Source organism: Stegostoma tigrinum, chromosome 6 (genome assembly GCF_030684315.1).
Source record: "Stegostoma tigrinum isolate sSteTig4 chromosome 6, sSteTig4.hap1, whole genome shotgun sequence".
NCBI lineage: Eukaryota > Metazoa > Chordata > Chondrichthyes > Orectolobiformes > Stegostomatidae > Stegostoma > Stegostoma tigrinum.
In genome coordinates, this window is record NC_081359.1 from 98,222,952 (window position 1) to 98,236,013 (window position 13,062).

Consider the following 13,062-nt stretch of genomic DNA (forward strand, 5'->3'; position numbering starts at 1 on the left):
GCTCCTTATGTGCAGCATTTTGGCAAGGAGTTTTGCAACAAGGCTGATTTTCCTTCTGTGGGTTGGTGTGGTGTAGACTAGAGCCATCCCTCATGCAATCAATCATCTGACCCTCCCTACTTGTTCCAGAATTCTTGTTGCATTAGGAAGTGTTACCTCATTGTCTTTGGCTCTTTCACCATTTGCCTTTTTTGACCTGTATCCTCTAGTTCTCATCTCTTCTGCCAATTTAAATCATTTTCCCTTTGTACTCAGGTCAAACCCCTCATGATGAAGCTGTTCATAATCTCCCTTTTACTTCCGTCAATGTTCCGATGCACTTGATCTGGCCCAAGTGACTTATTGACATGTAAATACAGCTGGACTTTTCTAATCCTCCTTTTATGAATTTGTAGCTCATTTAGTTAAACTTCCATCTCTCTGTGCCATGACTTTCAAACAGCTTGTTTGACAATGATGTGAGGAAAAGTACTCATTCAATACCTCGGCTATGCCCTCTGCTTTCATTGGTATCTAACTGTTTTGATTCCTAATTAGTCACACTTTTTTTTTCCTTTTTTCCTGTCTTTCTTCGCTGTGTGTATGTACCTAGAGAAGACTTGGGTTCCTTCTTCCATAAGTTGCCTACTCTAATAGTTGGAACCTACAGAACACACTCCTTACTGTAATATTTCTTAGCTCTACCCAAGTAAGATTCTACCTTGATCCCTCTGATATCCTTGTTTCAATCACTGTTCTGTTATCAGTATGGTGCTGTTTCTCTGTTTTTCCTTATCATTCCTGAACACCTTGGTCTGGTCCTCTTTTTAGATTTTGTGAACTAAGTCTCTCTCTCTCTTTCCTCCATGTTTCCACTTGACTATCTGCAATTGCAGCTCACCAACCTTATTTATCACATTACATGTGCATATATATCCAGCAAAACCAACTTTTGCCTTTTCTGAGTTCACACTTATTGTATAGCTTTAATGCCCAACTATTTCTTACTCGCACTACTTCTCTTGCAATTCGTTGTAACAGGAGAGAGAGAGGGAAAAATATACAAACAGGCTTCCATCTCCCTTTGTTAAGTAACTTTAAATTTGGAGGGGGATGTTGAGGGACAAAGGGGAACATATTTGTGATTTCAGTTTACACACTTTCTCCTCATTTTAAGGGCTTCCTTTGACATTACCACGAGAAGGATTGATGTTCCAGGACCCTCCAAGAATCACAATAAAACTAAAAACAGCCTCAAAACCCTCGCAAAACATCAACAGTGGTACGACCGCTACTGCCAATGGTCCACTTTCCCTCAACGTTGATGGTAGTTTGTACAGTAAAAACAATTTGGCAATACCACAAGGCTCAAGAACTAGTGAAAAGAAGTTACAGTCCAATCACTGGCTTAAACCTGATGACAGAAGCAACGGACTGTTGCTAACTGGTAGTCGCCATAAGCAGAATGTTCAAGCGGGTAGTTCACTGCTATCCCCCGAATGTCACGTGCAGCAGACATCTGGCAAGCCTGCAACGCTTCACATAACACTACGTGGACAATCAGCTGATGCCAATGGAAAGATGCGAGACAACAATAAACCAGGGTTACATAAATCAAATGGCTTAAGAGGAAGATCAAGCATTATTATTCAGAGAGACTGTTCCAGTCAAACGACCTATGACAAAGTGGCAACTCTTACAAACCATTTTGCCAACCAGGGCACTTTCAGAAAATCAAAGTTGGGGGAATTTAGCCAGCCTTGCAAAGACCGATTGGATGGTTTAGTGAGGACTTCAGAAGACTTGCAAAACTGTGAAAAGCCTCTAAAAAGGGGATCGGCCAAAGATCACCTGTGGAGTAAGCAGCTTTCTGAGCACAAGACAATGGCAGCATACCAAGATAACGATGGTTACTGTCCTGATGTTGAATTGAGCGACTCCGAGACTGAAACTGACATTAGGCAGGAAAGGAGCAGGCTACGGAAAAGAAACTCTGAAGAAAATCCTAGCCAAGACTATGGGAGAGATTCTCGGTCACGGCAACACAACAAGGACAGCAGACCTAGGTTAAACATGCTTTGTCACATCAATTCAGTACAGAGGTGATCAATACTTGAATGACTGAGGACATTGTGCTAAATGTAATTGAGCCAATATTTAGTCCCTTTTTTTTTATAGCTCTGTATGGGCAGCAATATTTGAATTTGCCGTGGATTACACTCCAGAATGTTCTGCCCTGTGAACAGAGATGAATGACAAGTGTATTTCTATCAATGTTTTTACAGATGCAAGTTTTACTTTAAAATTAAATGCCTTAAGGTGATCTTGGGGCATTACAACAACTGAACTTATTAAGGAACTTTTTAATTGTTTTCCTGGTGAATGGCATTGTTTTATTATTTGCAGCATGTTCTTGGATACAACCAGCTGCACTGAAAGTTTCTTTTTATTAATCTTGGGGGAGGGGGGATATAAATTAACTACTAATTGCTTCCAAGAAATAGAAGTTTTCCCAGACTGTAATCACTTGGCGTTTTACAATTATGAAACTCATAGTATATGCACTCCACGCAAAGTTCTGCATTGCTGAAAACTGTTGTGCTGTATAGATCTATTGTTGACCATCATCTAAGCCAGTCTGATTCATGGATTTTGCTGTGCGTGCTTCCGCCACCGCCCCCGCCCCCCGGCCCAATCACTCCTGTCTTTCCTATCATCACTCCTCCCCAACCCCGTTCCCTGGAACAAACCACCTTGTGTCACTCTGCAGTGGCCTTAGTTTTGTCCAGTTGCAGGTAATTACAAATTTCATTTTCTTGATGTCAAGTAGAACCTTGTGTTCTACTTAAACTACGCAGTTAAATTTTCATAGCCCGATTGTTCTCGACTCATGTGGTTGCAGTGAGCTGCTGCCTAGCCCAGGAAACCAGGGAGGAAAAATGAGAAGAAAATGAAAGCTTAATTTATTTTACTATGGAGAGGAAGCACTTGAGGTTTTTGCCAAGTACGAGGACGCTCTAAACATGTTATGTTGGAGAAGATTATGGGAATGCATTAATGTTATGTCTGACCTAATATCCAAATGGTCAATCCACACAAATTCCTGCTGCCATACTTCTTGAATTAACTAAATGGAAAATGACCTCACATTTACAACTTTCCATGTTTTTATTTCAATGTGAGCCCTACTAGTCATTGATGTTATGTATTTTGTTGATGTTTGCAGCTTTTTGTTTAATGTCATTGTATTTTGTTTCTAGTTTTCCTAATGTTGCAACAAAAATATTTAGCTTGCCTCAGTTACTCACTCATTCAAGGGCAAGCAGGGAAGACCAAGATTTACCACTGTCCATTTCTTTTCCTATCAGTATTTGTATTTGACTCACACAACCAAAAGTTCAAAGTTTTTTTTACCAAAAAAGTACTAGAGAAAACATGATAGTAAATATGTGTAATGCTCTTTTATTATGAAGCTAGAAAATACTAACTTAGTTCTACTGTTTTAAGCACTAAAATACAGTCAATTTGCACAAGGCATTATATAATCCAAACTAGATTAAATGTACCATTTTCTTCTTCCCCCGCCCCCCCGCCCCCAACTGCAATGTATTGTAAAATATGTTTCTAGTTTGGGAAAGTAAATTCAAGCCACAAGTTCCATCCCATTCATGTTCTGTTCAAACACACAGCATTTGCATAGCTGTTTGTCTCTTCCAGGCATCTCTCTTTGGGTGCATGAAACTTTGTAAAGTGGGGTATAGGGTTACTAATGTCTCTCCAGATGCCCTTCCTCCATCTTGACCTTGGGATTTCTGACAAACATCACCCCAGCACCACCTCCCCCTCCCCTTCTTTGCCATTGACCTCTGCCTCCCTGTCCTTATTCCTGTTCAATGCACCATTCTATTTGTTCTGTTTAATGTTCTGTAATTTTTTTCGAAGTTTAAAGTTGTACTTTCATTATTGGCATTTCATGGGACAAAGGGAAATATTAGTTCCCTTTTTATAAATAGCGGGTTTTAGGTGCTCGAGCAGCAGAAGCCATTGTGTAACTTTTGCTCCCTCTGCCTTTGGTGAAAAATATGCATGAAGTGTTTTGTGGTGCTACCATAATAGATTCTGCTGCAAATTAACACCATAAAGCTCTTGGTGTTGTTTCTTGCCTTGAGTTGAGGCTTTTTTTTATTTTCGAGGAAAACTTTGCATCCTTCTCTAGAAATGAAGGATAGCCTAAAATGTTACTGTGTTTTAAAACACAAAATCATTCTAAGTAATGGGAGAAAGGACTGAAAACAAGCTTGTCCTTAAGACATGTATGATAGTTGATGTGTTCAGGTACACTGATAATTGTCTTTAAATATGAATCTTTGTTTCTTAAATTGTGTTTGTATTTCAGTTGTTTTATATATTGAAATTTCTGGAGTTTTCTCGCTGACCTTTTCCAGAGCATCCTCTTTTACAGGTAGTTTTCTGATTAAAAAAAATTAGATAAAATATTCTTGTAATTATTTATTAGAGGTATTTGTTCTAACTGCATTATAATTCTTGTATCCAAGTCCAAAAAGAGCAGTTCAATAAAATCTGTCACTAAGCTTATAGTCTACAGGGCAGCAGTATTATCTGCCCTTTAACATGTATACGAGATGTAGGCAATGCACAGAAGACATCTTGAGCGCCTAGAAAATATCACCAGCAGCACCTCTGCAAACTTTAACAGCAGGATAGGTGCTCCACTTTCTCCATGTCTCGGACTGATAAGCCCAAGCCTTGAGGCGCTAGTTACTGACCGCTCACTGCAATGGGTGGGCCACATAATTTATCTGACATTAAACTTCCAAAACAAGCTTTCTGCTTCAGAGTCTGTGTGTCACAGCAGTTGGTTACCAGTAGGGCAGAGAAAAATGCTACCTCATACCCTCTTGGTCCCCTAGAAAAGGAAGTAATATCCCATCAACTAAGGGAATCACTTGCCCAAGACCACCCAAAATAAAGAACAAACATCTGGAACAGGCCCAGGTGGAGACCATGCGCAAACAGCCAAAAGAGCATTGTAAAATCTGAGCACCATCTTCTTGTCTCTTACAACACCACATGTTCCACCTGTGCCAGAGTATGCAGATCAAGCATTTGACCATGTAGTTAGCTTAGGGTCCACAAATCTGAGTTCAAAGAAAATCATCTTTGGTCCCAAGGGGTTGCTGAAGAAGGTGGTAATTTTTTAGTATTAAGAGAATCTGTCTCTACTCTGCAAGAGTTTTAAATTTTTCTGTCGTACCCACTTGGTTTGACAAATGGCCTGTGATCAAATAAATAAGTAGCAAAGATTTTAAAGTGTCATTAACAGATACAGAAAATAATCAAGGAAGCTAATGGGATGTTGCTCTTTATATCTAGAGGACTGAAGGACAAGGATGCAAAAATTATGCAAAATCCTGGTTAGACCCCACTTGGAGTACTATAAGCAGACCTACGCACCACATCCTCAAAAGAATATATTAGCTTTGGAGGGAGTACAACATAGGTTTACAATAATGATGCCTGAACTTCAGATGTTAAATTATAAAAAGAGATGATACAAATTAAGACTGTGTTTTCTCTAGAGTTTAGAAGGTGAAGGATGATCTGATCGAAGTCTTCAAGATATTAACAAGGACTGACAAGGTAGATAAAGATCCAACCAGTAAAATTGGTTCTAAATTATAAAGCTGAGGGGCATAGTCTGAGAATTGGGGGCCAGACCAGTGAGGAAAGATGTTTTGAAGTACATTAATACATGAGGGTTGTAGATGTAAGGAACTCTTCCATACACAGCAGTTAATGCTACATCAGTTGTTAATTTGAAGTCTGAGGTAGATAAATGTTAAGCAAAAATGTACAGGGATATGGGCCAAAGGCAGGTATATGGAGTTTGGCCACACGTCAGCAATGATCACATTGGTGGAAAAGGCTTGAAGGGCTGAAAGAAACAGGAATAGGCCAATGTTCCTGTACATTCTGCAGCAAAATCACTTGCATCTAACACCACGGTTAACATTGTGGAGCTGTCGCTGGTTTGAAGGTTATTTCGATCAGCCATCGTGTCACTTGTTCGCAACAGAAATGGGCAAACTTTTTCCCCCATGGTATAAATTGTGCTTATTGAAAATTGGCATTTCTTGCATTTGTTCTGATGTCTACAAGACACAGTTGTTGACAACATATATTTTCAGCTATATTTAATAAATTGAGGACAATTTAGTTTCGCTGTCAGTCATGTTAAACTTCCAGGAAGACTTGTGAAGAAGAGTCTTAACTCTTTATCTTCACAGATGCTGCCAGACCTGCTGAATTTCTTCAGCACCTCGTTTCTGTTTCAGATCTCCAGTATCTGCAATATTTTGATTCTATTCAAACATGAAGCCTGGCCAAGTGAACTATGAATCAGCCTGAAGTATTAATGTTCATAAATCATTGTACAAGAATGCAATGTCATCTGATACTTTCAGATTGGCAAGTGCTTGTTTAACTTATTAATAACAGTAGACCAGGGAACCTTTTGACAAACAAAACATGTTCTGCCCAGAATGTACTTGGTCTCATTTTGAAGACCTCTACGAGAGGTGGAAAATTCATTTCTGTTTTCCTTAGGATTGTTGTCTCTCTACTGAATGGATGAATTAGCATTGAGACAGTGCCAGAAGAAAGTGTTGATTTATTGGAAAATAGATTGCTATGTTGAGCATGGTAGAGCAAGGTCTAAACCTTGACTCCCAAGTCTATACATCAGAAGCAAGGATAATGAGAGGCATTCCCTTTTTGTTTTGATCATTTCAGCTAAGCTGCCTTTGACTCTTTCTTTTCTTCCTTGATCAGACTCTTCATAAAGTGCACCAGTTAGTCTCTTGACCCTGACTGAGCCAGATCATTTAGTAGCAATGTTCTCATGGACTTTGAAATTCAGTCATGATCCAATAACAATCATGAGCCTGCAATGTTCAGCCACCTGTGTGTGACTTGCCCTGAATGACCAGATGTGGGTTTGCTGTGTAAGATGAACAGTCAGTAAGTGACCTACCTGCCCTCTGCGCACCTCTATCACGGCTAAAACCTCATCTTGCATCCAGGTAATCCTGGCCTAATGCTCACCACAATTGATTGTTGCTTTCAACTTACAATTCCAGAAAAAGTTGTTCTCATTCAATTTAAATGAAACAACTGTTAAAGGTCAAAACCCATGTAACACACAGATCTTCTGATAAGAATGCATGTTTTAAGATGTTGACCATGTCCCTTGTGGTTGCAAAATGCAATGTAAACTTACTAGCTTTATCTTTTATAGCACCTATGGAAATGTGAAAGCAGTAATGAAATGGAAAATACAGACCCATTATTACGCTGGCAATTGGTTTTACTTCACTTTGGATAGACATGTACAGTTGATCATATGCATCTGAAATGATTGGATGGATGTTTAATGGGGAGAACACATTAGAGGTATGGTTAGAGACCAAAGCAATACGGTTAATTGGCTTTACTAAAATACAGGTAAAGGCACAATGGCCACTTGTTTTTATTATTCTTTTTTCAGCTGTATTTCCCAGCTACCATTCTCCCTCCTGTGTTGACCTGTGTTATTCTTACTGTGTAAAAAGAATATAAAAGACTTTAATGACCTCAATGCTCCAAAATACTTTACAGCCATTGAAGTGCTTTTGAAATTGTAGTTACTGTAGGAAATCCCCTTTAGGGAAGGAAACTGCCATCCTTACTTGTTCTGGAGTACATGTGATTGACTATTAACTGCCCCAGGATGGGCAATAAATGTGGCGATGCCCTCATCCTGTAAATGAATTTTTTTTAATGTAGCGTTTGGTTTGTGAAGAGCAAGGTCTTACAGCCAGTGATGTGACCAAATAATTTGTTTTTCTAATGTTGGTTAAGGAATGAATATTGGCTAACATACCTTGGATAATTCTTTCTTTCGAAATAGTTTAATAGGATTTTTTATGTCCAGGATAAGAGAAATGTGTCTCTGTTTATCGGATGATGCCTCTGACAGTGTTGTGTGCCCCTAGAATTGCATTAGATTGTTATCAACTGATTTAGTTGCTAGTGTCTGGAGTAGGAAACTTGTGACTTGGATAAATCTGCCACTAACTCAGCCACACATCACACTCCTTTTAACCACTTCCTATGTGAGTCCCTCTGGCTCGATTTCATGTTGACCACGACATTACAAACCATTTATCACCAGCCACATCCTATTCCAGTGGTTTTATTGCAGTCTATTCTGTTCAAACTTCAGCCTACACTTGTGGAATAATTGATCAGTAACCTTTATTATCTTTTCTTGGCCTTTTTCAGTTCCATTTGCGCATGACAGTTACTTCTCTGAACTCTCTCCAAGTTAGCAACAGAGAGCTTCAGTGTTCCATGTTTGGCTCAATCATATTAGTTGCACAGTCTTATAGCATTCTAGCATGAGCTATGACTTAATACATATGCTGAGAGAACACAGCTAGCTTATCATCTCTGCAATACTTGATCTATTTGGCAATTGCATAAAAGCAGCGCTGGATGCCTAGACTGAAGGACCAGTACTAGAACTGTGCAGAAAGCCGATAAACTGAGCAAAAAGTACAGACTGAAATGAGTCAGATTTGATAAATGCTAGTGTGCTATGCTGACATCTTGAGTCTGATTTTTAAATTACTAAAGCTTTTACTGTACTGCAATGAAAGCAATGCATTGATTCATTCTTTGTGGCAGACTTAAATCAGTTTCCCAGGACCTCACCACTAAGTGTATAAATCCTGTCCTGATTTGGACAAATTGATTTGCTTTACTTGTGAATGGTGGCCTTCTGCAAGAATTACTTGCTAAGTTATAGGAAGCATTTAACACTGCAGTGTGTCATCTTCAACGTGTATAGGAGATGAAATATTTGAGGTGGTTAGGGTGGGATGCAGTTTTGTGGGTCAGTGTAGACTCTGAGCTGAATGGCCTGCTTCCATACTGTAGGGATTCTGTAATTCTGGTTTCCCACTGAGGCCCTTATCAAAGCTTTGCCAAGTAGACCAAGTCACATGCATTGTATTCGTCTATATACCTCGTGGCCTCTTCAAACAATTTTAATCAAGTTGGTCAGACATGAACATGTGCCCCCCCCCCCCAAAAAAAAACAGGCTGAATATTCTCAATTAATCCCTGCCTCTCTAAGTGCAGGTTTAATTCTGCCCCTTAGAATTGCTTCTCATATTTTTGTCCTCACTTTGGCATGCAGTTTCCTGGTTTATCCCTTTGCTTCCTTATTAGGAGAAAGAAGTGCTACTCTGGCTGTCTTCCAGTCCTTTGGCACTTATAGCCAGAGAGGATTTGAAAATTGCTAGAAAACTATTGTAACTTGTCCTCTTCACAATAGACGTTCCTATCTCTGTCATCTGTAAATTTAGCCATCATGCCTTTATTCTGCTTGTTGTAAATCATTGATGTAAATTTGGAAGGCAAAGGACCAAAGAAGACCCTTAAACTCTACTCTCACTAATAATCAGGAAAAATACCACTTTACGTATGCTGATTTCTACCAAGCAGCAATTTTTTATCGACGCGAGCGTGCTACCTCCTACATCATGAACTTTGCACAAAAGCCTTTTAGAAATCCAAGTACAGTACAACTACAGACTGCCCTTTATTGATTTAATGCACGTGACTCCTTGCTTAAGTACATGCCTATTACTCAAAATCATGCTGACTCTTCCCAATTATCTTGAGTCTTTCTAAGTATACAGCTATAATCTCTTTAATTATTCATTCTAACACCATCCCTGAGCCAACTGTCAAAAAAACTGGCTTACACTTTGCAGCCTCTCTCCCTTGAAATTGCTACTTTCCAGTCTGAGAACTTGTTTGGAGCTGAGGAAATTTTGGAAGATTAACACTTATGCATCTATTAACTCAGTAACTAGCTCTTTTAAGATCCTAGGATGGAGTCCATCTGAAGCTGAAGACTTGTCTGCAGCTAGCTGCGTTTACCTGGTACTATGTTCTGGCCTTGGACGGTTTACCAGTTTGATTACTGGGATGTATGGAGAGAAACTGGATTGGATATACTATCCTGTTTGGAGTTTAGAAGAATGAGGGAGCTTGGCTTTTGCGCCCACGTGGTTGCCCTTATTTAATGTTAAAATACTTGTCTTAGATTCACTCTTCCTTTCGAACCAAATGTAAATTACAATCACGTTGTGATCAGTGACCCAAGGAGCTTGAACTCCAGTCACATTTATGAAATACAAAGTTGAATTTAACTTACTGTCTGGTTGGTTCCAGATGTGCTGCGCCGAGAAGTTATCTCAAAAGCAACCTATGAACTCTTTACTATTTACAGTTAATGTTTTGAGTCTAGTATGACTGAAGCAGTTATACTGGACTCAAAACACTGATCTGTTTCACTCCACAGATACTGTCAGACCTGTTGTTTTTCTCCAGAACTTTGTCTTTGTTTTAGATATACATTGTCCATACAACTTTGCTTTTGCACTGTTAATTTGATGACTTTGTAGTGAAAGCACTGCATCTTCATTTTTTTGTTATTCACCTCATCTTTACTGTCTGTGTATTCAGTTTATTCCCTTCTCGCCACTCTCTGATCTTCGTTTCTTTTGAATGTTTTGCTTGCTTATCTTGATTCTATCCTTTTGATTACATTTTGCCCAAGTTTGAATACTGACCATATTGTCTGCTTTAAAGGCCTCTCTACTTCCCTAGTTATTCAGTTTGCTAGAGCACTGGTCCTAGCACAGTCCAAACGCGTACAGCCAACATTAAGCCACACAATGGTTCAGTGGTTAGCATCGCTGCTTCACCATGCCAGGAACCAGATTTGATGCTGTCTGTGTGGTGTTTGCACATTCTCCCCGTGTCTGTGTGGGGTTCCTGTGGGTGCTCCAGTTTCCTCCAACAGTCCAAAGATGTGCTGGTTAGGTGGACTGGCCGTGCTGAATTACCCATAGTGTCCACGGCTGTGCAGGATGGGTGGGTTAGCCATGGCGAAATGCAGGTTTACAGAGAGAAGACAGGGAGGTGGGTCTGGGTGGGATGCCCTTTGGAGGGGTGATGTAGACTTGATGGGCCAAGAGGTCTACTGCTCTAAGAATTCCGATTTTCCCCAGCAAGGATTCTAGTATCCCACAAACCAGACTGGCTGCTTCCATACCAGTCTTGCTGGCGTGTATTCATTTAACTAATGTAATATGACCTTGCAAATTGGCACAAGGCTCAGGTAATAATCCAGGTATTATTATCCGTGATGTTGTGCTGCTAAGTTTTTGGTGGCCAGTTTTTCCGTACTGTCCAAGTGGAACCTCTCATTGTCATGGTCCATGCAGGTACCAATGACCTAGACAGGACAATTACAGCTCTCAAAATCTGAGCAGAAATTGCTTGAGGAATAAGTGCTTGCCTCTGTCACACTAGCATCCAGGGGCTTTCAAATGATGCAGCAATGAAATGACCTGTCCTGTTATGTATAAAGTTCTTTCTAAATTCATGAGGCTAAATTTTATTCAACACTTTTTTTAAAATTTCACTTTTTTATGTTTTCTTAACCCCAACATCTGTTCCTGTAGAATTTTAAACCTTAAATAGAATTGACTTTTGGTGACCTTATTGAGGAATTCAAAATTTATGAACAGTTTTGACTGGTAAGGACTGTTGACTGTTTCCTTTACTTGGTATGTCAGTAACTAGGGATCACAATTTCAAGATCATCAGCAAGAGAACCAGAAGTGAGATGAGGAGAAACTTCTTTACTCAACTGTTAGGATTTGGAATACGCAGCCTGGGAGTGTGGTGGAGGTGGATTCCATAGGAGGCTTCAAAAGAGAGCTGGGATAATATTTGAAAGTGATGAATTTAGAGGGCATTGGAGATGGGATTGCTGGGTAGCTCTTTCAGGAGCTTCTACCGGTTCGTTTAATTCAAATGGCTTCCTTGCCAAACTGCTAGCATTTCCTCTGGTTGAATAAGAACCAATACTAAACTGCCAGCTCTCTGCTTCTATGTTGTCCTTGCTCTTTGAAGTGATGCTGACAACCTCCAGTTTTTTTTTTTGTTTTTTTGCCCACAGTTCTGACTGATGCTAACTGCATCCTGTTCTTTTCCCTTGTTCTTTCAGTTGTCTTTTCCGATAAGTTGTCTGAGACAATTGAGCTGATATGAAATATTCTAATTTTCCAATGAAAGGTTTGAATCATGGTTGAGGTTACTTTTTGAGCTGAACAGCCAAACCTTTCCAGAATGCCTTTCACATGGTGTCAACTGCTTTTGAAATTACTTTATTGAAGCCTGCAGCTTTTGTTAATACTGGACAAGCCAGATTCCAGAATGAAACCTGGTTTGATTGCTAAGTTTTATATTTTTTCAAATCGTTCACTGTAGTGATCAGCTGCTAAGCACATTCATAAGGAGCCGCCAATGTTCTTGTAAAAAGCATCAAAGTTTATCACATGAAAGACAAAAAACCTATAAATGATGGTAGGATCCTTCCAAATCATAAATAGTAAGAAATGTTTTCAATTCCTTTTCCTCTATCTTTTACAAAACACGACTCCCGTGAAGTATTTCAGAGATTGTAGAAAGTGCAGATGCTGGAGAATCTGAGATAACAAGGTGTAGAGCTGGATGAACACAGCAGGCAAAGCAGCATCAGAGCAGCAGGAAGGCTAAAGTTTTTTGGGCCTAGACCCTCCTTCAGAAATGGGGGAGGGGAAGGGGGTTCTGAAAAAAATATATAGGGAGAAGGGGCGAGGCGGGTAGAAGATGGTTAGAGGAGAAGGTAGGTGGAGAGGAGACAGACAAGTCAAAAGAGGTGGGGGTGCAGCCAGTAAAGGTGAGTGTAGGTAGGGAGGGAATAGGTCAGTCCAGGGAGGACGGACAGGTCAAGGGGGTGGGATGAGGCTAGTAGGTAGGAAATGAGGGTGCGGTTTGAGGTGGGAGAAGGGGATAGGTGGGAGGAAGGACAGTTTAGGGAGGCGGGGACAAGCTGGGCTGGTTTTGGAATGTGTTAGGGGAGGGGAGATTTTGAAGCTTGTGAAGTCCATTTGATAC

General features: G+C 40.0%; 1 protein-coding gene across 5 annotated transcripts in view; it reads left to right on the forward strand.

Annotated features, from left to right (window-relative positions):
- The window catches only part of jade3 (jade family PHD finger 3), a 58,896-nt gene extending 56,575 nt beyond the window's left edge, over window positions 1–2,321 (forward strand). For all 5 annotated transcript variants that reach the window (XM_059646788.1, XM_059646787.1, XM_048533373.2 and 2 more), the window contains one exon: window positions 1,157–2,321. In XM_059646788.1, coding sequence (XP_059502771.1) covers window positions 1,157–2,085 — 929 coding nt within the window. In that variant the 3' untranslated portion in view covers window positions 2,086–2,321. The remainder of the gene's footprint in view (window positions 1–1,156) is intronic.
- Window positions 2,322–13,062: the final 10,741 nt, after the last annotated feature.